This window comes from Macaca thibetana, chromosome 16 (assembly GCF_024542745.1).
Source record: "Macaca thibetana thibetana isolate TM-01 chromosome 16, ASM2454274v1, whole genome shotgun sequence".
NCBI classification, from domain to species: Eukaryota; Metazoa; Chordata; class Mammalia; order Primates; family Cercopithecidae; genus Macaca; species Macaca thibetana.
In genome coordinates this window covers 77285749-77311135 of record NC_065593.1, presented here as the reverse complement: position 1 = coordinate 77311135, position 25387 = coordinate 77285749, and the positions used below count along the sequence as shown (strand labels likewise).

The 25387-nt window shown below is 38.2% G+C and overlaps 1 protein-coding gene across 50 annotated transcripts in view; it reads left to right on the top strand.

Moving 5' to 3' along the window:
• The window catches only part of LOC126939504 (uncharacterized), a 557395-nt gene that overhangs the window by 420362 nt on the left and 111646 nt on the right, over positions 1-25387 (top strand). For all 50 annotated transcript variants that reach the window (XM_050764859.1, XM_050764858.1, XM_050764860.1 and 47 more), the window contains 5 exons: positions 10344-10397; positions 11051-11155; positions 14886-14939; positions 15400-15504; positions 22027-22080. In XM_050764859.1, the coding sequence (XP_050620816.1) occupies positions 10344-10397; positions 11051-11155; positions 14886-14939; positions 15400-15504; positions 22027-22080 (372 nt within the window). The remainder of the gene's footprint in view (positions 1-10343; positions 10398-11050; positions 11156-14885; positions 14940-15399; positions 15505-22026; positions 22081-25387) is intronic.

Genomic DNA, 25387 nt, shown 5'->3' with positions numbered 1-25387 from the left:
CATAATTTTGTGTGTGTGTGTGTGTGTGTGTGTGTGTGTGTGTATATATATATATATATATATTTCCTTATATTGCTGCTACCAGAGTTTCTTTTTTTGTTTTTGTTTTTGTTTTTTTGTTTTTTGTTTTATTTCACAGGTTCTGGTGCCTGGTCATCTGTTTTTTGTTTTGTTTTGTTTTGTTTTTAATTTTACTTTAAGTTCTAGGGTACATGTGCACAACGTGCAGGTTTGTTACATATGTATATATGTACCATGTTGGTGTGCTGCACCCATTAACTCGTCATTTACATTAGGTATATCTCCTAATGCTATCCCTACTCCCTCACTCCACCCCATGACAGGCCCCAGTGTGTGATGTTCCCCTCCCTGTGTCCAAGTGATCTCATTGTTCAATTCCCACCTATGAGTGAGAACACACGGTGTTTGGTTTTCTGTTCTTGCAATAGTTTGCTGAGGATGATGGTTTCCAGCTGCATCCATGTCCCTACAAAGGAAATGAACTCATCCTTTTGTATAGCTGCATAGTATTCCATGATGTATATGTGCCACATTTTCTTAATCCAGTCTATCATTGATGGACATTTGGGTTGATTCCAAGTCTTTGCTATGTGAATAGTGCCGCAATAAACATACGTGTGCATGTGTCTTTATAGCAGCATGATTTATAATCCTTTGGGTATATACCCAGTAATGGGATGGCTGGGTCAAATGGTATTTCTAGTTCTAGATCCTTGAGGAATCGCCACACTGTCTTCCACAATGGTGGAACTAGTGTACATCCCACGAACAGTGTAAAAATATTCCTGTTTCTCCACATCCTCTCCAGAACCTGTTGTTTCCTGATTTTTTAATGATCACCATTCTAACTGGTGTGAGACGGTATCTCATTGTGGTTTTGATTCACATTTCTCTGATGGCCAGTGATGTTGAGCATTTTTTCATGTGTCTGTTGGCTGCATAAATGTCTTCTTTTGAGAAGTGTCTGTTCATATCCTTTGTCCACTTTTTGATGGGATTCTTTGCTTCTTTCTTGTAAATTTGTTTGAGTTCTTTGTAGGTTCTGGATATTAGCCCTTTGTCAGATGAGTAGATTGCAAAAATTTTCTCCCAATCTGTAGGTTGCCTGTTCACTCTGATGGTAGTTTCTTTTGCTGTGCAGAAGCGCTTTAGTTTAATTAGATTCCATTTCTCAATTTTGGCTTTTGTTGCCATTGCTTTTGGTGTTTTAGACATGAAGTACTTGCCTATGCCTATGTCCTGAATGGTATTGGCTAGGTTTTCTTCTAGGGTTTTTATGGTTTTAGGTCTATCATTTAAGTCTCTAATCCATCTAGAATTAATTTTTGTATAAGGTGTAAGGAAGGGATCCAGTTTCAGCTTTCTACATATGGCTAGCCATTTTCCCAGCACCATTTACTAAATATGGAATCCTTTCCCCATTTCTTGTTTTTCTCAGGTTTGTCAAAGATCAGATGGTTGTAGATGTGTGGTATTATTTCTGAGGGCTCTGTTTTGTTCCATTGGTCTATATCTCTGTTTTGGTACCAGTACCATGCTGTTTTGGTTACTGTGGCCTTGTAGTATAGTTTGAAGTCAGGTAGTGTGATGCCTCCAGCTTTGTTCTTTTGGCTTAGGATTGTCTTGGCAATGTGGGATCTTTTTTGGTTCCATGTGAACTTTAAAGTAGTTTTTTCCAATTCTGTGAAGAAAGTCATTGGTAGCTTAATAGGGATGGGATTGAATCTATAAATTACCTTGGGCAGTATGGCCATTTTCACGATATTGATTCTTCCTATCCATGAGCATGGAATGTTCTTCCATTTGGTTGTGTCCTCTTTTATTTCGAGGAGCAGTGGTTTGTAGTTCTCCTTGAAGAGGTCCTTCACATCCCTTGTAAGTTGGATGCCTAGGTATTTTATTCTCTTTGAAGCAATTGTGAATGGGAGTTCACTCCTGATTTGGCTCTCTGTTTGTCTCTTATTGGTGTATAGGAATGCTTGTGATTTTTGCATATTGATTTTGTATCCCGAGACTTTGCTGAAGTTGTTTATCAGCTTAAGGAGATTTTGGGCTGAGATGATGGGGTTTTCTAAATATACAATCATATGATCTGCAAACAGGGACAATTTGATTTCCTCTTTTCCTAACTGAATACCCTTTATTTCTTTCTCTTGCCTGATTGCCCTGGCCAGAACTTCCAACACTATGTTGAATAGGAGTGGTGAGAGAGGGCATCCCTGTCTTGTGCCAGTTTTCAAAGGGAATGCTTCCAGTTTTTGCCCATTCAGTGTGATATTGGCTGTGGGTTTGTCATAAATAGCACTTATTATTTTGAGTTACGTCCCACCAATACTGAATTTATTGAGAATTTTTAGCATGAAGGGCTGTTGAATTTTGTCAAGGGCCTTTTCTGCATCTATTTAGATAATCATGTGGTTTTTGTCTTTGGTTCTGTTTATGTGATGAATTACGTTTATTGATTTGCGTATGTTGAACCAGCCTTGCATCCCAGGGATGAAGCCCACTTGATCATGGTGGATAAGCTTTTTGATGTGCTGCTGGATTCGGTTTGCCAGTATTTTATTGAGGATTTTTGCATCGATGTTCATCAGGGATATTGGTCTAAAATTCTCTTTTTTTGTTGTGTCTCTACCAGGCTTTGGTATCAAGATGATGTTGGCCTCATAAAATGAGTTAGGGATGATTCCCTCTTTTTCTATTGATTGGAATAGTTTCAGAGGGAACGGTACCAGCTCCTCCTTGTACCTCTGGTAGAATTCGACTGTGAATCCATCTGGTCCTGGACTTTTTTTGTTGGTAGACTATTAATTATTGCCTCAATTTCAGAGCCTGTTATTGGTCTATTCAGGGATTCTACTTCTTCCTGGTTTAGTCTCAGGAGAGTGTATGTGTCCAGGAATTTCTCCATTTCTTCTAGGTTTTCTAGTTTATTTGCATAGAGGTGTTTATAGTATTCTCTGATGGTAATTGTATTTCTGTGGTGTTGGTGGTGATATCCCCTTTATTATTTTTTATTGCATCTATTTGATTCTTCTCTCTTTTCTTCTTTATTAGTCTTGCTAGCGGCCTATCAGTTTTGTTGATCTTTTCAAAAAACCAACTCCTGGATTCATTGATTTTTTTAAGGGTTTTTTGTGTCTCTATCTCCTTCAGTTCTGCTCTGATCTTAGTTATTTCTTGCCTTCTGCTAGCTTTTGAATTTGTTTGCTCTTGCTTCTCTAGTTTTTTTTTAATTGTGATGTTAGGTTGTCAATTTTAGATCTTTCCTGCTTTCTCTTGTGGGCATTTAGTGCTATAAATTTCCCTCTACATACTGCTTTAAATGTGTCCCAGAGATTTTGGTATGTTGTATCTTTGTTCTCATTGGTTTCAAAGAACATTTTTATTTCTGCCTTCTTTTCATTATGTACCCAGTAGTCATTCAGGAGCAGGTTGTTCAGTTTCCATATAGTTGAGCGGTTTTGAGTGAGTTTCTTAATCCTGAGTTCTAGTTTGATTGCACTGTTATCTGAGAGACAGTTTGTTATAATTTCTGGTCTTTTACATTTGCTGAGGAGTGCTTTACTTCCAACTATATGGTCAATTTTGGAATAAGTGTGACGTGGTGCTGAGAAGAAGGTATATTCTGTTGGTTTGGGGTGGAGAGTTCTGTAGATGTCTATTAGGTCTGCTTGGTGCAGAGCTGAGTTCAATTCCTTGGTATCCTTGTTAATTTTCTGTCTCATTGATCTGTGTAGTGTTGACAGTGGGGTGTTAAAGTCTCCCATTATTATTGTATAGGAGTCTAAGTCTCTTTGTAAGTCTCTAAGGACTTGCTTTAATGAATCTGGGTGCTCCTGTGTTGGGTGCATATATATTTAGGATAGTTAGCTCTTCCTGTTGAATTGATCCCTTTACCATTATGTAATGGCGTTCTTTCTCTCTTTTTATCTTTGTTGGTTTAAAGTCTGTTTTATCAGAGACTAGGATTGCAACCCCTGCTTTTTTTTTTGTTTGTTTTCCATTAGCTTGGTAGATCTTCCTCCATCCCTTTATTTTGAGCCTATGTGTGTCTCTGCATGTGAGATGGGTCTCCTGAATACAGCACACTGATGGGTCTTGATTCTTTATCCAATTTGCCAGTCTGTGTCTTTTAATTGGAGCATTTAGCCCATTTACATTTAAGGTTAATATTGTTATGTGTGAAGTTGATCCTGTCATTATGATGTTAGCTGGTTATTTTGCTCGTTAGTTGATGCAGTTTCTTCCTAGCATCAATGGTCTCCACATTTTGGCATGTTTTTGCAGTGGCTGGTACTGGTTGTTCCTTTCCATGTTTAGTGCTTCCTTCAGGAGCTCTTGTAGGGCAGGCCTGGTGGTGACAATATCTCTAAGCATTTGCTTGTCTGGAAAGGATTTAATTTCTCCTTCACTTATGAAACTTAATTAGGCTGAATATGAAATCCTGGGTAGAAAATTCTTTTCTTTAAGAACGTTGAATATTGGCCCCCAGTCTCTTCTGGCTTGGAGAGTTTCTGCCAAGAGATCCTCTGTTAGTCTGATGGGGTTCCCTTTGTGGTAACCCAACCTTTCTCTCTGGCTGCCCTTAACATTTTTTCCTTCATTTCAACTTTGGTGAATCTGACAATTATGTGTCTTGAGATTGCTCTTCTCGAGGAGTATCTCTGTGGTTTCTCTGTATTTCCTGAATTTGAATGTTGGCCTGCCTTGCTAGGTTGGAGAAGTTCTCCTGGATAATATTCTGCAGAGTGTTTTCCAGCTTGGTTCCATTCTCCCTGTCACTTTCAGGTGCACCAATCAGACATAGATTTGTTCTTTTCACATAGTCCCATATTACTTGGAGGCTTTGTTCGTTTCTTTTTACTCTTTTTTCTCTAAACTTCTCTTCTCCCTTCATTTCATTCATTTGATCTTCAATCACTGATACCCTTTCTTCCAGTTGATTGAATCAGTTACTGAAGCTTGTGCATTTGTCACGTAGTTCTCATGCTGTGGTTTTCGGCTCTATCAGGTCATTTAAGGACTTCTCTACAAAGGTTATTCTAGTTAGCCATTCGTCTAATCTTTTTTTCAAGGTTTTTAGCTTCTTTGCGATGGGTTCAAACTTCCTTCTTTAGCTTGGAGAAGTTTGATCGTCTGAAGTCTTCTTCTCTCAACCATCAAGTCATTCTCCATTCAGCTTTGTTCTGTTGCTGGTGAGGAGCTGCGTTCCTTTGGAGGGGGAGAGGCTCTCTGATTTTTAGAATTTTCAGCTTTTCTGCTCTGTTTTTTCCCCATCTTTGTGATTTTATCTACCTTTGGTCTTTAATGATGGTGACGTACAGATGGGGTTTTGGTGTGGATGTCCTTTCTGTTTGTTAGTTTTCCTTCTAACAGTCAGGACCCTCAGCTGCAGGTCTGTTGGAATTTGCTGGAGGTCCACTCCAGACCCTATTTGCCTGGGTATCAGCAGTGGAGGCTTCAGAAGAGTGAAAATTGCTGAACAGCAAATGTTCCTGCCTGAAGCTTCGACTGGAAGCTTCAACTCAGAGGGGTACCCGGCTGTGTGAGGTGTCCGTGTACCCCTACAGGGGGAGGGGTGCCTCCCGGTTAGGCTACTCGGGGGTCAGGGACCCACTTGAGGAGGCAGTCTGTCCGTTTCAGATCTCAAACTCCATGTTGGGAGAACCACTACTCTCTTCAAAGCTGTCAGACAGGGACATTTAAATCTGCAGAGGTTTCTGCTGCTTTTGTTTGGCTATGCCCTGTCCCCAGAGATGGAGTCTACAGAGGCAGGTAGGCAGGCCTCCTTGAGCTGCAGTGGGCTCCACCCAGTTCCCAGAGTTTCTATACCAAAAAACACTAGAATAAGATCATGGCCAGGGTTGGATCAAGTATATAAGTTAACAGAAAAAGAATATTTGAGAAGGTAGAGGAAATTATGAAATAATTCAGAGAGAAATAAACAGAAAAAAAGAGAGATAAAAGAAAGTGGTGGAAATTGTTTAAAGTGTACTATTGTAAAATGTACAAAACATTTCTAACAATCACATTTAATAAATTCATAGGTCTTAAGCTTTAGATTGCATAGAAATCACCCACTCCCTTGAGACTGTGATCAAGTAGGTCTAGGATGGAGCCTATGAATCTTCATTTTATATAAGCAATCCCACTATAGTTAATTTTGTTGAAATAGCTAGCCTTTACAATAAAAGAAAATATATGTTGATATATTTATTTGGGATTATTACCTTTTTGCATGATCTTTAGCAACACAATCTCGTCAAAGCACTCTGTTTAACTCTTAGGATCATGAGCATCTTAACATCTTTAGCATCTTGAAATAATGTAATAGTTTGATAACCATCCCAGAAGTGCTGATTTACCAAAGCTTATCTAACATGATCTGATGCTTGAAACCATAAGACTTTCTGCTTGCCAAAAACATGGTCTCTTTCTTGCCCAACCTCTAATCCTTTTTTCATAAAACTGTGTAACACATGAGCCAGCCAAGAGTTAAGTCTAAAGCTCCTGTTAAAATGGGGATATGGCCCCACTCTAAATTTCTAGAGGAGAGATCAGCTGATGTTTTGAAATAAATATTACTAGAGTTTGCCTCTGTTCTATGAAGGCTGAGTTTCAAAAATACAACCAAAGAAACAAAGTACAGCAATAAACAAAAGGGATATAAAAACCAGCTAGAGAGTCATTTAAAATATTTGAAATAAGTAGGAGGAAATAAATGTCAGTGTTTTAATATAGTGCTCTATTGTTGGATCTGAAATAGTTCATAACCCAGTGGTTTCTTTGACATTAGTGATTGCTATCACAGAAGCAGAGACTTCATGTTGTTTACTGTTGTATCCCCAGTACTGAAATAGAGCCTGGCATGTAGTATGCACCCAACAAATATATTTTTTAGAATGTAATTATTTTATTAATATTTAAAAGCATTTTTATGTTTTGAACATATTTTTGAAATGATAACCTTTTACTTTAGTGAATAGTACTGGACAAGGCCAGATTTGATGTTTTTCTACAACTTAAGTTAGTATTGGTAGCAGTTCAATAAATTCAAATCCTTTGACTCCAATCACAAGGCTTTCTCTTAAGTACTTCACTGATTTTTGTAAAATATTCTTCATTTGAACTGTTATTAAAATTGATTTTAAATAAAATTTGTATGTGGCTAGATATTCCTTGTTGATTTCACTTTCACTGACATTTTTACTGTCATTTTACAGTGCTTACAAAATATTACCTGTTGGGTTTCTCTTTTTTCCCCAACTTTCATTTTAGAATCAGGGGTACATGTACAGGCTTGTTACATAGGTATATTGTATGATACTGAGGTTTAGAGTATGAATGAATCTGTCCACCAGGTGGTGATCGTAATACCCAATAGGTAGGGTTTTTTTTCAATCCTTACCCCATTTCCACCCTCCCCCATCTTATATTCCTCAGTGTCTATTATTACCATTTTTACGACCATGAGTACCCAAGGTTTACCTTCCACTTGTAAGTGAGAACATATGGTATTTGGTTTTCTGTTTCTGTATTAGTTTGCTTAGGATAATGCTTTCCAGCTGCATCTGTGTTGCTGCAAAGGATGTGATTTTATTTTTACATGGCTGCATAGTATTCCATTGGGTATATATACCATATTTTCTTTATCAAGTCCACTATTGATGGGCATCTAGGTTGATTCCATGTCTTTGCTGTTGTGAATAGTGCTGCGATGAACATACAACTGCATGTGTCTTTTTGGTAGAATGACTTATTTTCCTTTGGGTATATACCCAGTAGTGGGATTGCTGGGTCAGATGGTAATTCAACTCTCAGTTCTCTGAGAAATCTCTAAACTGCTCTCCACAGTGGCTGAACTAACTTACAGTCTCACCAGCAGTAGCAGCAGCGTGTAAATGTTCCCTTTTCTCCCTAGCCTCACCACGATCTGTTATATTTTGTCTTTTTAAGAAAAGCCATTCTGGGCCTGGCGCGGTGGCTCATGTCTGTAATCCTAGCACTTTGGGAGGCTGAGGTGGGCAGATCATGAGGTCAGGAAATTGAGACCATCCTGGCTAACACGGTGAAACCCCGTCTCTACTAAAACTACAAAAAATTAGCTGGGCGTGGCAGCACGCACCTTTAGTCCCAGCAACTCAGGAGGCTGAGGCAGAAGAATGGTGTGAACCTGGGAGGCGGAGCTTGCAGTGAGCCCACATTGCGCCACTGCACTCCAATCTTGGTGACAGTGTGAGACTCCGTCTCAAAAAAAAAAAAAAAAAGACAAGAAAAGCCATTCTGACTAGTGTGAGATGGTATCTTATTGCGGTTTTGATTAGCAGTTCTCTAATGATTACTGATGATGAGCATTTTTTTCGTGTCTGTTGGCCACTTGTAGGTCTTCTTTTGAGAAGTGTCTGTTCATGTCCTTTGCCTGCTTTTAAGTGGAGTAATAATTTTTTGCTCTTTAAGTTCTTTAATAGAGTCTAGATATTGAACCTTTGTCAGATGTAAAGTTTGTGAATATTTTCTTCCATTCTGTAGGTTATCTGTTTACTCTCTTGATAGTTTCTCTTGCTGTGCTTCTGTGTGTTCTTTAGTTTAATTAGGTTCCATTTGTCAATTTTTGTTTTTGTTGCAATTGCTTTTAAGAACTTAGCCATAAATTCCCTGCCAATGCCAATATCAGAAAGGGTATTCCGTAAGTTTTCTTGTAAGATTTTTATAGTTTGAGGTCTTACATTTAAGTCTTTCATCCATCTTTTGAGTTAACTTTTGTATATGGTGATAGGTAGGGGATCCTGTTTCATTCTTCTGCATATGGATAGCCAGTTATCCCAGCACCATTTTTTGAATAGGGAGTTTTTTTCCCACTGCTTATTTTTGTCAACTTTGTTGAAGATCAAATGGCTGCAGGTATGTGACTTTATTTCTGGATTCTCTATTCTGTTCCATTGGTCTATCTGTCTGTTTTTGTACCAGTACCATGCAGTTTTACTTACTGTAGCCTTGTAGTATACTTTGAAGTCAGGTAATACAATGTCTCCAGCTTTGATTTTTGTTTTTGATTTTTTGTTTTATTTTGTTTGGATTGCTTTGGCTCTTTTTTGGTTCCATGTGAATTTTAGAATTTTTTTCTAGACCATCAAATATTTGATGAATTTAACAATGAAAGTAATTTTTTCCTTTTTTTCCTCTTTCACACTAGTGAGGAAGTAACAAAAACAGGAAAAATTGAATAGAATAAATGTGTTTATCATATTTAGATTATTTTTCCTTTCTCAATTTACACTTATATAAAGTAAAAATAAACTAATTAGAACTAATAGAGTGACTTGTACCTGTAACCTCAGCACTTTGGGAGGCCAAGGCAGGAGGATCACTTGAGCCCAGGAGTTCAAGACCAGCCTGGGCAGCACAGGGAGACCCTATCTGTAAAAAAAAAAAAAAAAAAAAAAAAAAAAAAAAAAAAAAATTGTAAAAAATTAGCCAGGCATGGTGGTACATGCCTGTAGTCCAAATCACTCAGGAGACTGAGATGGGAAGATCACTTGAACCCTGAAGGTTGAGGCTGCAGTGAGTCATGATCATGCCACTGTATTCCAGCCTGGACAAGAAAGCAAGACCTTGTTTCTAAAAAGGAAGTGTATATGCATATATATATATGTGTGTGTGTGTGTGTATACACACAGACACACAGAGAAAGTATATATATGTGTATGTATGTAGTTTTATATGTATGAAAGTATATGTATATATATTTTTATACAAAAAAAGTGTATATGTATACTTTTATATATATATACACACATACACTTTTTTCTAAATATATATATAATTAGAAAAAATTCTAGGCAACTGTCAGATCCTTAACACTTTACTTCACAGTTTAAGAATTTTATGTAATTGGGACCTATATTAGTATGCTTGGGCTTCCACAACAAAATACTATAGACTGGGTGGCTTAAGCAACAGAAATTTATTTTCCCACAGTTCTGGAGATAGGAATTCCAAGATCAAGGGGCTGGCCTATTTGGTTTCTGGGAGGGCTCCCTTTCTGTCTTATAAATGGCTGCCTTCTTGCTATGTCCTTACATGATGGAGAGAGGGTGAAAGAGATCTCTTTCTTCCTCATTTTGTAAGACCACCATCATATTGGATCAGAGACCAACCCTTACAACTTTATTTAATCTTAATTACCTTCTAAAGACCCTATCTCCAAATACAGTCACATTGGGGGTTAGGGCTTCATTATATGAATCATTCATTATATGGGGGACATAATTCAGTCAGTCTATAGCAGGACCATATCAAAATTGTATCTTGTCTTATAGATGAGAGAAGAGTTAAACTGGATTTACTTCTGAATGAAGTAGATGAAATTTTAGGTGAGTCAGAAGAAATGATGATAAGACAATAAAAATCATCTAAATGTTTAACAAAAGAAATTATTTTGAAAGTATTTTATGTTATCTTGTCCATATCATATTAATCCTGACATTGTATCTGTTTTTATTGGCAATTTATATACAACTAAAGAGGCATGCTTTATAAACTAAATGTTATTAATTATTATAATCAGTTGTTATCTACATCTTACTTAAAAGGCCACAGTGTAATGCCTAAATAACATGTCTTATATTCTTTGGAGTTTTTCAATAATATAATTTCATTCTCTACTGTTTTGATAGCAAAATAGCAATGCAAATTACACATACAGGTAATATGACTACTAAGAATAAATTCATGATTCAGACACAAATGAAACAATAGAGCAAATATTACATGCTGGCAGAATTATTCATGCCACATCATTTTGTGAACTATCTGTGTGCTGTGTTTGTTTCTTGCAACATCGAAGAGCTTTCTTCTACCGGAAAGACGTTTCATTTCTGAAATCTCCCTTCTAGTTCTGTGTAATTAGACAACACTGATGTTTCTGTTGCTTTTTATCCTGTATTTGTGGGTAATGCTACACAGACATAATTGATTTTATAATTACTATTGAAATTTGATTTTTTTAATTATTTTCTTTTTTAAGGGGAAGAAATTGACTATCAAGACCTGGAAAATATTCTGAAAAACATAGGGTTAAGACTCCAACTAAAGGAAAACTCGGTATTGATGAAAAGTTTGCCACTTGATGGTAAGCATTTAATTTACGATGAGGTATTTATTCATCCATTTACTAAAAGTCAATGTGCTGCCATTAGGCACTAAACATTATATTTGGCTCTGAGTCATAAAGAATAAAAAAGACAATGTCCAGGTCCTAAAAGAATTCAATGTATAGACAGACAGCACATGCCAAAAAAATTCCATGCACTTTGGTAAGTGCTATAATATTAATAAAAACATAACAAAGGCACAGAGGCATACCCAACCAAGGCATGTTTGAGGAACCATGTATAACTTCATGTTGAGATAGTACAGAGTACACAGTGATATTCACAATATGTGAAGAAATACTTCATTAATTTGGCTCAATTTAATCAAAGAAGAAGACAAGTCCCAAGGCAGAGATACCCAGGACTTTTTAATCATTTTCTTGAGCTGACACTCTCCTCTGGTCAATTTCACCTTTGTTTTCCCATAAGTTATTGGGGTACAGGTGGTATTTGGTTACATGAGTAAGATCATTAGTGGTGATTTGTGAGATTTTGGTGCACCCATCACCCGGGCAGTATACACTGCACGCTATTTGTAGTCTGCTATCTCTCATCCCCTTTCCACCCTTCCCCCCAAGTCCCTAAAGTGCAATGTATCATTTTTATGGCTTTGTGTCCTCACAGCTTAGTTCCCACATATCAGTGAGAACATATGATGTTTGGTTTTCCATTCCTGAGGTACTTCGCTTAGAATTATAGTCTCCGATCTCATCCAGGTTGCTGCAAATGCCATTAATTCATTCCTTTTTATGGCTGAATAGTATTCCATCATATAAATATACCACAGTTTCTGTAACCACTTGTTGATTGATGGGCATTTGGGTTGTTTCCACTTTTTTGCAATTGCGAGCTGTGCTGCCATAAACATGTGTGTGCAGGTATCTTTTTCATATAATGACTTCTTTTCCTCTGGGTTGATACCCAGTAGTGGGACTGCTAGATCAAATAGTAGTTCTACTTTTAGTTCTTTAAGGAATCTCCACACCATTTTCCATAGTAGTTGTAATAGTTTACATTCCCACCAGCAGTGGAGAAGTGTTCCCTGTTTACCGCATCCACGCCAACATCTACCGTTTTTGGATTTTTTTCTTATAGCCATTCTTGCAGGAGTAAAGTGGTATCGTATTGTGGTTTTGATTTGCATTTCCCTGATCATTAGTGATGTTGAGCTTTTTTCGTATGTTTGTTGGCCATTTGTATATCTTCTTTTGAGAATTGTCTATTCATGTCCTTAGCCCACTTTTTGATGTGACTGTTTTTCTTCTTACTGATTTGAGTTTGTTGTAGATTCTGAATATTAGCCCTTTATCAGATGCGTAGATTGTGAAGATTTTCTCCCACTCTGTGTGTTGTCTTAAAAGAGCAATTTTATTTTGCTCATGATTTTGTAGGTCAAGAACTAGGTTTTTCTGGATCCAGAGAAGTTATTTACATGATAGCTCACTCTCTTAAAAGGCAAATTGGTACTGACTGTTGTCTGGGAACTCAGCAGGACTTCAGTCTGGGACCTCCAGTTCTTCTCTATGTGGGCTTCTCCACAGGATTGCTTCATCTTCCTCATAGCATGGTGGCTGGTTTTCAAGAGCAGTTGTTCTAAGAGACAGGTAGTGGAAGCTGTCAGTTTCATAAGGCCTAGGCACAGAAACAGGTACAGAGTCACTTCTGTAGTTTTCTGTTGATTAAAGCAATTGCATAACATACACAAAATTAAAAGCGAAAGGACATAAATCCTCCACATCTCCATGGTTAGGTTGAAATGTTAAATGAAAAAACAAAAATTGTGTCATTCCTACTCAATTGTCAAGAATTTTATATTTTAATACTCTGTTTGGTTTACTACATCAAACACAGTACCTTAAGTTGTCATTGTTAGAATTTATTTAAAGTTAAATTGAACAATGATTTTATATAGCTCAGTATTTGAGGGAAAGTGTGAAAGCTGTTTTTCTAAAATTGAGAGAGAATAAACTGGATAGAATCTTAAAAAAAAAAAAAGGAAAGGGTGTTTTCTCCTCCTCCCCACTTTATGTTTTTGTGTTCCATGGGTCTACATGCCTATTTTTATACCAGTACCATGCTGTTTTGGTGACTATGGACTTATAGTATAGTTTGAAATCAAGTAGTGTGGATGGCTCCAGATTTGTTATTTTTGCTTAGTCTTGCTTTGGCTATATGGGCTCTTTTTTGGTTCCATATGAATTTTAGGATTTTTTTTCTAATTCTGTGATGAATGATGGTGGTATTTTGATGGGAACTGCACTGAATTTGTATATTGCTTTTGGCAGTATGGTCATTTTCACAATATTGATTCTACCGATCCGTGAGCATGGGATGTGTTTCCATTTGTTTGTGTCATCTGTGATTTCTTTCAGCAGTGTTTTGTAACTTTTCTTGTAGAGATCTTTCACCTCCTTGGTTAGGTATATTCCTAAGTATTTTATTTATTTATTTATTTATTTTACAGCTGTTGTGAAAGGGATTGAGCTCTTGATTTGATTCTCCGCTTGGTTGCTGTTGGTGTATAGAAGCGCTACTGATTTGTGTACATTAATCTTGTATCCAGAAACTTTGCTGAATTCTTTTATCAGTTCTAGGAGCTTTCTAGAAGAGTCTTTAGGGTTTTCAAGATAAATGATCATATTATCAGCAAACGGTGACAGTCAATTTCACCTTTAACCACAGAGAAACGTAGAACTGAAAGAAGGCAATCGACCAACCATAAAAGTTACAGGATAAAATACCAGAGGGCAGCTTACCAGTCTTCTCTTGTTTACATTAGTCCTTCACTCCTGAAGGGTTTATGTGGTGCCCTGATGTTACCTTCCAGACACCGGACCATTGGTCTAGCCTTTTATTGCTGCTTTCTGTAATGAAGGAGTAGGCAATGATAATCTTAGATTCATGGTACATAAAGGAAAAGGCAAAAATCTTTTAAAAAGAAAAGTTTCCCTAATTGGTGCTTTAACTGCCACTGCTAGCCCTCTACCCGAGGCTGTACACACACACACACACACACAGCTTTTCATTTCCCAAGAATTTTGTTACGGCTTTTCACTTGGTTCCTACAATCCAAATTTCTGCTCAAACTTCAGTTGCTCCAGGGTTGATTTGTGGAGAGGAAGCCAGAAATCCATGCTACTTCACCACCTATGTGGGATTAGATGAATTTCTGTAAATATGAAACCTGTCATGGCAGCAGACAACATCTCACTGATTACCTTGAAGAAGAATTTATTGTTATGGGCTTGTCAATGAAAATACAAAGCAAAGCATCCATTTGATGTCATGTGAAAAATATATAGAAATGCTCAATGCTAACATTCAAAGAAATCTTGTCATAATCATCAGGTTTTTTTGCTCAAGAATCGCTTGAGCTAAATCTAACTATATCTAACATTATACTTGGGAACACCAATATGCATGATCTTAAGCAGAGGAGTAGAAAAGGAGAAATCAGAAGAAAAAAAGAGAGACATAAGAAAGGCATAGCAAGGTACCACTAATTGTTTTGGTGTCAAAAAAGAAAAAGTAGGTAGATTTATTATCTTAAGAGCTCTCTCCTGTTGGTCTAATTCTTATTTCGGGTATAAACACAAACACAAAAAGATTTGAGTAAAATTATGAGTTGTTCTTCTGAAATTGCTGGTTTTTTAAATATTTTATCAAGCCTCCCCACCAGTTGCTATACTGTGCTTTAATATCTTACAGCTGCTGGAAAGTTGTATAAGCATAAGTTGCTGGATGGTATAAGGTCTCTCAAAGGTAAGTGAGAAATCAGGTAAAACTGATTGTGTTTACTTTTTTAAAACCACATATATTTGGGGTGATGACAAGTTTGGCAATTAACCTGTTTATTGTTTTTGTCTCATAATTTACTACTTTGAACATAGTGCCTTTGGGGAAGTGATTTTTTATTCTATCACTGCATTTAAAATCTATTTTACAAATAGAATTATAAAGGCAGCTTCTTGCCACATTTCATCAGACTTGCCTAGTTCTTCAGTTTTTTCCTTATAAATGTCCCATGAAACCTATAGTCAGATCCTCTAGACAAAAATGGGAGAGCATTCCCATTTTTGGGATTCACATGGCAATTATTTTCATATAAACAACTTTATTGTTTCTTTGATTGTTTACCCTCTATTAACTCATGGACATGCCTAGTATTTTTCACTTTATCATTATTGTTTGCATTTCTCATTCCTGTTCTCTTTTTTCTAAGGAGTGAAGCTTAGTGTTGATAAACTAGAACCTTTCATGGAACATATGGGCTTTGAGCTTGAGGAAGAGGAATACCAAGATCTGAAAAACAACCTGCCCATTGATGGTGAGCTGCTGTTTAAGCAAAACTTTGGATCATATATGAGAACTTCTGATAGTATATTTAGAGTTGTGCAGAAGCATTAAAAAATAAAAAGAACTGCCCTCCAGCCTGAGCAACAGAGTGAGACCCTGTCTCCAAAATAAATAAATAAATGCATAAATAAATAGATACGTAAAAAGGTAAGAGTCCAGTCCTCAAGAATTAATTCATGCAGTAGACTTTATTGAGCATCTAATATATGTACACTATTAGGAATACAAAAATGAAGATGACAGAATCTCTGACCTCTAGGAGTTCATAGTCTAGTAATACATCTTATATGCAAACAATATATCATAATGCAATGTGGTTGTGAATATATAAAAATATGTTCAGTGAGATCTTAAAGGAGGAAAGAACTAAGTTTTCCAGGAAGGGAATCAGAGAAAGGCTTGTCAGAAGATGTGTGGAAATTCTCCCAGATGAAGGCATTCCAGATAGGAAAATAATGCATACAAAAGCGTAAATGCATGCAAAGCCACAGAATTGTTAGGATTGCAGCAAGAATTTCCTTGGGGGTAGAATGTGACTTCATGTTACAACATGGCAGGAAAAAAAAAGGCTGGAAAGGCAGATTGCCAAGACTGGAAAGCTATGTAGTTTAGCTTTCATCATCCTTTTGAGCCTTTCAGTAATGTGTGTCTTTCTAGAAATTCGTCCATTTCATCTAAGTTGTCTGATTTGTTGGCATGAAGTTGTTCATAGTATTTCTTTATATTCCTTTTTAATTTCTATGAAGTCAGTAATGCTGTCCTCTCTCATGATTTTGATCTGTATCTTTTTTTTTTTTTTTTTTTTTTTTTTTTTTTTGAGACGGAGTCTCGCTCTGTCGCCCAGGCTGGAGTGGATCTCGGCTCACTGCAAGCTCCGCCTCCCGGGTTTACGCCATTCTCCTGCCTCAGCCTCCCGAGTAGCCGGGACTACAGGCGCCCGCCACCTCGCCCGGCTAGTTTTTTTGTATTTTTTAGTAGAGATGGGGTTTCACCGTGTTAGCCAGGATGGTCTCAATCTCCTGACCTCATGATCCGCCCATCTCGGCCTCCCAAAGTGCTGGGATTACAGGCTTGAGCCACCGCACCCGGCCAATCTGTATATTTTTTATTTAGTCAAACTAGCTAAAGATTTGCCAATTTTGTTGATCTTTTCAAAAAACCAACATCAATTTTTCCTATCAATTTTCTGTTTTCCATTTTATTGATTTCAGCTCTAGTCCTCATTATTTTCTTCTCTCAGCTTACCTTAGGTTTAGTTTGCTCTTCTTATGGTGAAAATTTAGATTCTTAATTTAAAATCCTTCTTTCTTTCTTTCTTTTTCTTTCTTCTTCTTCTCCTTCTCCTCCTTCTTTTTTTTTTTTTTTTTTTTTTTTTTTTTTTTTTTTTTTTTTTGACAGAGTTTTGCTCTTGTTTCCCAGGGTGGAGTGCAATGGCACAAACTCGGCTCATTGCAACCTCCGCCTCCCGGGTACAAGCGATTCTCATGCCTCAGCCTCCTGAGTAGTTGGGACTACAGGCATGCACCACCATGCCTGGCTAATTTTTGTATTTTTAGTAGAGAAGGGGTTTCACCGTGTTGGTCAGGCTGGTCTCGAACTCCTGACCACAGGTGATCCACCCACCTCAGCCTCCCAAAGTGCTGGGATTACAGGTGTGAGCTACCATGCCCAACCCTTTCTTCATTTCTAATACAGGTGATTGCAGGTATAAATTTTCCTCTAAGCACTGCTTTAGCTGCATTTTGAAATTTTTCATATTTGTGTTTTCATTTTCATTCAGTTTAAAATACTTTCTAATTTCCCAGGTAATTTCTTCTTGATCCATGGGTTATTTAGAAATGTGTTGTTTAATTTCTAAATGTTTATGGAGTTCCCAAATCTCCTTCTGCTGTTGACTTAGAATTAATTCCTTTGTGGTCAGAAAACATACTTTCTTGATTTCAGTTCTTTTAAACTGAATGAGACTTGTTTTATGGCCTAGCATATGGTCTAGCCTGGTGAATGTTCCATGATTGATAATATTCTTCAAGTCTTCTTTAACCTACTTATTTTCCTGTTTGGTTGTTCTATCCATTATTTAGAGTGGGGTACTGAAGTTTCCAAATATTATACTTGAATTGTCTATTTCTCCCTTCAATTTTAGCCTTCATACTGTAAGTAGTGGTATATCTAGAGTATTTCTTTCTTGCAAAATCAGTGCTGATGGCAATGTAGACAGCATTATTGGAAGTAAAGACTGGAACTTGAGAGATACTTCCATGATCCAACAAGAGACAGTGAGAGCCTAGGCAAGGGAAGTGAATTTAGTGGTGAATAACAGAGTGATTTGCGAAAGATTTTAGAATTTAAATGTATTTATTAAAACTAATAAAAATTTAAAGTGAATAGAGCATGGTGACTGATTACATGTGAGGTATGAAAAAGTTGAAGAATTTTAGGAAGGGATATCCTAATGAGGAAGTCATCAGTCATAAGCCAATTCCGGAAGAGATTCAGGTTAAAATGTCAGGAGAGTAGTTTCAGTTTTGGACAGGTAGAGTTTGAGATACTTGTAAGATATTGACTTAGAAATATGAATTAAGAGATGGTTGGAAAGGAATACTCTAATAATTCATCTTATTTATCTTTAATGAGGAAGTTAGCAGTCCACAAATTTATCAAAACTTTAGCAATGTGTCAGAGCACTGATGAGATTATTAGTAGACCAAGAGGAAAAGCCAAAAAATAAATAAGTGGAGAAAATGTCTGAGAGGGAAAGTCTGCAAGTAAACAAATAAAATAAGGAGGAAAATAGTAGTAAGAGAAAGACAGAAAAGAAGAATTTATCTACAGTGAATTATGACCTACCAAAAATGACAAGTTTAAGACGGGGAATAGTAATAATTCCCCTTAACATCAATCACATCTACCGTACATTAGCATGGCCTCATAATAATGAGACCTACAAGTATCCAAAAAGAACATTTTCCAAAATAATAACCCTCTAGGGAAAAATAGCAAAAACCTGGGATTCATCCCACTGGTTCCACTGATTATATGGCATTGTGGAATGAAGTTGGAATTGGAATTAGCCAGACAGGGATTTGAATCTCAGCTCCGACAACTCTTGGCTGTGCAAGATTGGTCAAATTAACTGCTCTGAATCTTAGTTCCCTTCTGTCAAAAAGAAAATAATATCTACCTTTCATAATTGTTGTAAATTCTTAATATAGGCCTTAGCACATAGTAAACATTTAAAATTAGCTTTATTAGTAGCAATAATAAAAATCAATATACATTCATCTCAACACAATGCCACCTATTTATGCCCTGCTCTGGTCAGAAGAAAGTGAATTTTCCATGGGATTTTTTTTTATTATTGGAAATACATTATTTCCCAGTATTTTTATCTACTTATAAAATGATGTAGGCCGGGCGCGGTGGCTCAAGCCTGTAGTCCCAGCACTTTGGGAGGCCGAGACGGGCGGATCACGAGGTCAGGAGATCGAGACCATCCTGGCTAACACGGTGAAACTCCGTCTCTACTAAAAAAATACAAAAAACTAGCCGGGCGCGGTGGCAGGCGCCTGTAGTCCCAACTGCTCGGGAGGCTGAGGCAGGAGAATGGCGTAAACCCGGGAGGCGGAGCTTGCAGTGAGCTGAGATCCGGCCACTGCACTCCAGCCTGGGCAGTAGAGCGAGACTCCGTCTCAAAAAAAAAAAAAAAAAAAAAAAAAGATGTAGATACTTTTTCTTATTCATTATCCAGGTATCTTGAAACTTTGCTGGAATGCCGTGATGATTTTGGTTGTAGAAATGTCAACCATCTCCTTGAGTACTACTTTTCAAGTCAATGAGCTCTTAGGAAATAGCATTAGAAATATTCTTATAAATAGCATTCAGGCTATTCATAAGTCTTCTGTGGGAATAATTAAAACACATTAGGATGAAAAATTAACCAGGCATGGTGGTGTGTGCCTGCAGTCCCAGCTACTCAGGAAGCTGAAGCAGGAGAATCACTTGAACCTCAAGAGGCAGAGGTTGTGGTGAGCTGAGATTGTGCCACTGACCTCCAGCCTGGGCAACAGAGCCAGATTCTGTCTCAAAAATAAATAAATAAAATAAAATACATGAGAATGGATAAGACGTCTTCCTCCAAGGCACTGACCATCTATAAGACCCCTTTTTTTTTAGACGGAGTTTTGCTTGTGTTGCCCAGGCTAGAGTGCAATGGCATGATATTGGCTCACCGCAACCTCTGCCTCCCAGGTTCAAGCGATTCTCCTGCCTCGGCCTCCCAAGTAGCTAGGACTACCAGTGCCTGCCACCTCACCCAGCTAATTTTAGTATTTTTAGTAAAGACAGGGTTTCACCATGTTGACCAGGCTGGTCTCAAACTCCTGACCTCAGGTGATCCACCCGCCTCAACCTCTGAAAGTGCTGGGATTATAGGCGTGAGCCATCGTGCCTGGCCTATAAGGGTCTTTAAAGACCCACTTTAAAAGGCAATATATCCATATAACAATATTGTACCCCTTAAATTTATACAAGTTTTAAAAAGAAAAATACAAAATAAAGTTTAAAAACAAAATTTAAAAGATATTGTTAAAGTTCAGTTAGATTGATCTAAAATTTATTTTATTGATATTGAAGTGAGTAGTAGAAGAAGGACAGAAAGCCTAAACTAAGTGTGGATTGAGTATAGAAGTAGGCATCGGTGTGGCCGGCTCACGCCTGTAATCCCAGCACTTTGGGAGACCGAGGCGGGCGGATCAGGAGGTCACTAGGTCAAGACCATCCTGGCTAACACGGTGAAACCCCGTGTCTACTAAAAATACGAAAAATTAGCCGGGTGTGATGGCGGGCGCCTGTAGTCCCAGGCACTCCCGAGGCTGAGGCAGGAGAATGGCGTGAACCCGGGAGGCGGAGCTTGCAGTGAGTCGAAATGGCGCCTAGGCGCACTCCAGCCTCCGCAACAGAGTCATCAGTAAAAAGAAGGAAAGGAAAGGAAAGGGGAAGGGGAAGGGGAAGGGGAAGGAGAAGGGGAAGGGGAAGGGGAAGGGGAGGGGAGGGGGAGGGAAAGGAGAGGGGAAGGGAGGGGAGGGGAAGGGAAGGGAAGGGAAGGGAAAAGGAAGGGAAAAGAGAAAGGGAGGCATTGGTGGCCGCGCACGGTGGCTCATGCCTGTAATCCCAGCACTTTTGGGAGACTGAGGCAGCTGTATCACGAGGTCGGTAGATCGATACCAGCCTGGCTAACACGGTGAAACCCCATCTCTACTAAAAACACAAAAATTAGCCAGGCACAGTGGCAGGTGCCTGTAATCCCAGCTACTCGGGAGGCTGAGGCAGGAGAATCTCTTGAACCCAGGAGGTGGAGGTTGCAGTGAGCTAATATCCCGTCACTGCACTCTAGCCTGGGTAACAGAGCAAGACTCCATCTCAAAAAGAGAGAGAAAGAGAGAGAGAGAGAGAGAAAGAAAGAAGGAAATGCATTGTTTTTGGTTGATGGGAAGGATTTTTTGCAGATATATGGACTGTTAATGCTCTAAGGCAAATCTTCCCTACTGGAGCAGTTTCCCTTTTTAAGTTGCTTGACAGTATTATAATGAATAAATTAGAGTTATTCCAGATACTTCTTCAGTGTGTCAGCCTAGCATTCTACTACATGAGGTTAACTATCTTAATAAAATAAAAGTGATATTAGAAGTGTGAAGTAAGCATCCTTTTTATAATCAGAACTTTTTCTTTCCACATTTTCCATTTGGAGTTTTAAAAGGATAAAATTCTAGGCTGGGCGTGGTGGCTCATACCTGTAATCCCAGCACTTTGGGAGGCCAAGGCAGGTGGATCACTTGAGGTCAGGAGTTGGAGACCAGCCTGGCCAACATGGTGAAACCCCATCTCTACCAAAAATATAAAACTAGCTGGGCATGATGGCATGCGCCTGTAATCCCAGTTACTTGTGAGGCTGAGGCAAGAGAATCACTTGAACCCAGGAGGCGGAGGTTGCAGTGAGCCAAGATCACACCACTGCACTCCAGCCTGGGAGACAGAGTGAGACCCTGACACAAAATGAATAAATAAGTATCAAAACAAAAGGACGAAATTCTAGAATAAATCATATAAATTTGCTGAATTTTGTGTTTTCCTTCGATGTATGACTTTTTTTTTTTTTTTTTTTTTTTTTTTGAGACAGAGTCTCACTCTGCTCCCCTGGCTGGAGTGCAATGGCATGATCTTGGCTCACTGTAGCCTCCACCTCCTGGGTTCAAGAGATTCTCCTGCTCAGCCTTCTTTATATTTTATACAAATATAAAAATTTTTGTATTTTTAGCAGAGATAGGGTGTCACCATGTTGGCCAGGCTGGTCTCGAACTCCTGACCTCAAATGATTCATCCACCTTGGCCTCTCATAGTGCTGGAATTACAGGTACACCTGGCCAATGTATGACTGTTACATATTTCTTCTATTCTATTATAGTCTTTATGCATACGATTCTGTCTTGTCTTACAGATGAGGGGAGAGTTAATGTGAATGTGGTGATGGATGAAGGATATCTTTTTACAGGTAGGTTAGATTTTTATTAACTCATTATTAAGTGTGTATCATATCCCAACCTTCCAGGAGCTTATGTAGTTGAGGCAGGAAAAATACATACAAGTAAATGCAATAAAATTTTATAGATTGCAAAGAACCTATAAAAGGTAAAGAAGGGGAAAGATGGTCACTTGCACCTGAGAAGAAGTTGAGAAATAGTTTTGTAGAGTGGGCAACATATGAGCTGATCCTTAAAAAAATGAAACAGTGTTTGTCAGGGAGACAGTGTTTCTGATAGAGGGAAAAAAGCATAATTTTTGTATTTTCAATAGAGATGGGCTTTCACCATGTTGGCCAGGCTGGTCTGGAACTCCTGACCTCGGGTGATCCACCCACCTCGGCCTCCCAAAGTGATGGGATTGCAGGTGTGGGCTACTGTGCCCAGCCAAGAAAAAAAGTCTAAATACACCTATAATGAGAAATTCAGTTACAGATACACCTCAGGTTATTATGCTCTGCTTTATTGCATTTTACAGATACTGTGATTTTTACAAATTGAAGGTTTGCAACAACCCTGCATTAAGCAAGCCTATCAATGTCATTTTTCCAATTTCATGTCCTCATTTCATGTCTCATGTGTCATGTCTTGCAAACTTTTTTGTTATATCTATTATGGTAATCTGTGATCAATGATCTTTGATGTTACTACTGTAATTGTTATGTAGTACCATGAACAGCAACCATACAAGACTGGTAAAAAAAAAAAAAAAAAATGCATAAAAGGCACCAAGATGAGAAACGAAACAGTATGGAACTTTAAGGAACTAGAAATAATTTGGCATAAACTGGATCATAAAATGCTATCAGGAATTTGGCAAGAATTAAACTTAAAGAGCAAGGAAGGAGATGTGGTAGGCTCCCAAAAATATCCAAGTCCTAATCCTCAGAATCTGTGAATGTTAACTTATATGGGAAAAGTGACTTTGGAGATATGATTAGGAACCCTGAGATGGGGAGATTATCCTTATCTAAGTATACCTTAAATGTAATTACAACTGTCCTTAAGAGGGAGACTTGATGACAGAAAAAGTAGAAGGCAGTGTGACAATGGAAGCAAGATGCTACAATGAGAGCTTTGAGGATGGAAGAAGGGATATCAGCTGAAGAATATAAGTGGCCTCTAGAAGTGGAAGGCAAGGGAACAGATTCTCTGCCAGATCCTCCTGAAGAAACCAGCCCTGCTGACACCTTGACTTTAGCCCAATAAAACTGATTTCAGACTTTCACTCTCCAGAACCATTAAGAGAAAAAAAATTGTATTGTTTTAAACCACCAAGTTTTTGGTAAATTGTTACAGCAACAACAGGAACTTACACAGGGAACAAATCATAGAGGTTCTTGACTACCAAATAAAGGAGTGTGAATTTTATTCTGTGGAGTATGGAGTCATTCCAGGATTTTAAGCTAGAGACTATGTGATGAGATGTGCAAATTAGAAAGATTTGCCGGGTGCAATGGATCATGCCTGTAATCCACCACTTTGGGAGGTCGAGGCAGGTGGATTGCCTGAGCTCAAGAATTTGAGACCAGCCTGGGCAACATGATGAAACTCCATCTCTACAAAATAATAAAAATAAAAAAATAAAAACAGGTGTGGTGGCACATACCTGTAGTCTTAGTTACTTGGGGGACTGAGGTGGGAGGATGGCTTGAGCCCAGGAGGTTGAGGCTGCAGTGAGCTACAACTGTACCATGTAATCCAGCCTGGATGACAAAGCAACACCCTGTCTCCAAAAAAAAGAAAAGAAAAGGAAGAAAAGAAAGAAAGATTGCTTCGGCAGCAATATAGAGAATGGATGAATGGATGAAGGTGTGTGTACAGGAGAGGAGTCAGGGAGAACAGTTAGGAAGCAAATTGTCACTGTCCAGGCAAAAGACAATAAAAGACAGAGGTAATCATTATCAATGAGACTTGAGAGGAAGGGACACATATAAGAGATATTACAGATATAGTATTACAGGATTTGATTCCTGATCAGTTATGGAGTTTTGAAGAAAGGAAACAGTAAAGGATGACTGCTTTGTTTCTGAGTTCGGTAGTTGGGTGAATGATAAAAACAGTCACCAAAATAAAGAAATTCAGTAAAAGATTTAGAAGTAGAGTTACCATTTTGGGTCATATTGAATTTTGAGACATCTAAAGAGAATTGAACCATAGGCACTTGAATATATGAGTAAGAATCTGGGCCAGGCGCAGTGGTTCACGCCTGTAATCCCAGAACTTTGGGAGGCTGAGGCGGGTAGATCTCCTGAGGTCAGGAGTTCGAGACCAGCCTGGCCAACATAGTGAAACCCCATCTCTACTAATAATACAAAGAAAAAAATTAGTTGGGCGTAGTGGTGGGCGCCTGTAATCCTAGCTACTAGGGAGGCTGAGGCGGGAGAATCGCTTGAACCCATGAGGCAGAGGTTGCAGTGAGCCGAGATCGCGCCATTGCACTCCAGCCTGGGCAACAAGAGCAAAACTCTGTCTCAAAAAAAAAAAAAAAATCTGAAGCCACCTGTTTTTCCAAGACAAGGAGACTTAAGTCAGGAAGGACAAAGATATAGAGAATCTAGGTAGATGTGGGAGTAAAATTCAAAGGAGTTTACCTAAACGCTTCAATTTTCTTTGTAAAGTAGAAAACAGGATCATCTACTAGCAGGAAGGACACAATGGTGGGGTAGGGAATTTCAAGAAGAGTATTGATGATTTTACATAACTTTTTTTCTTGTTTTTGTTTTTAGTTTTATGTATGTAGGGGATACAGGGGCAGATTTCTTACATGTATATATTGCATCGTTGTGAAGTCTGGACTTTTAGTGTACCCATCACTCAAACAGTGAATATTGTACCCAATAAGTAATTTTTCAACCCTCACCCCTGCACCTTCCCACCTTTTGTAGTCTTTAATGTCCATTATTCCACTCTGTATGTCCATGTGTACAAATTGTTTAGCTCCCAGTTACAAGTGAGATCGTGTGGTACTTAACCCTCTGTTTCAGAGTTATTTTGCTGAGGATAATGGCCTGCAGTTCCATCCATGTTGCTGCAAAAGACATCATATCATTGTTTTGGTGTCTGAGCAGTATTCCTTGGTATATACATACTTCATCCTCTCTATCCAGTCCTCCATTGATGGACAGTTAGATTGATTCCACATCTCTGCTATAGTGCTGCAATAAGCGTAAGAGTGCAGATATCTTTTTAATATAATGATTTCTTTCCCGTTGGGTATATACCCAGTAGTGGAACTGCTGGATCAAATGGCAGCTCCATGTTTTAGTTACCTGAGAA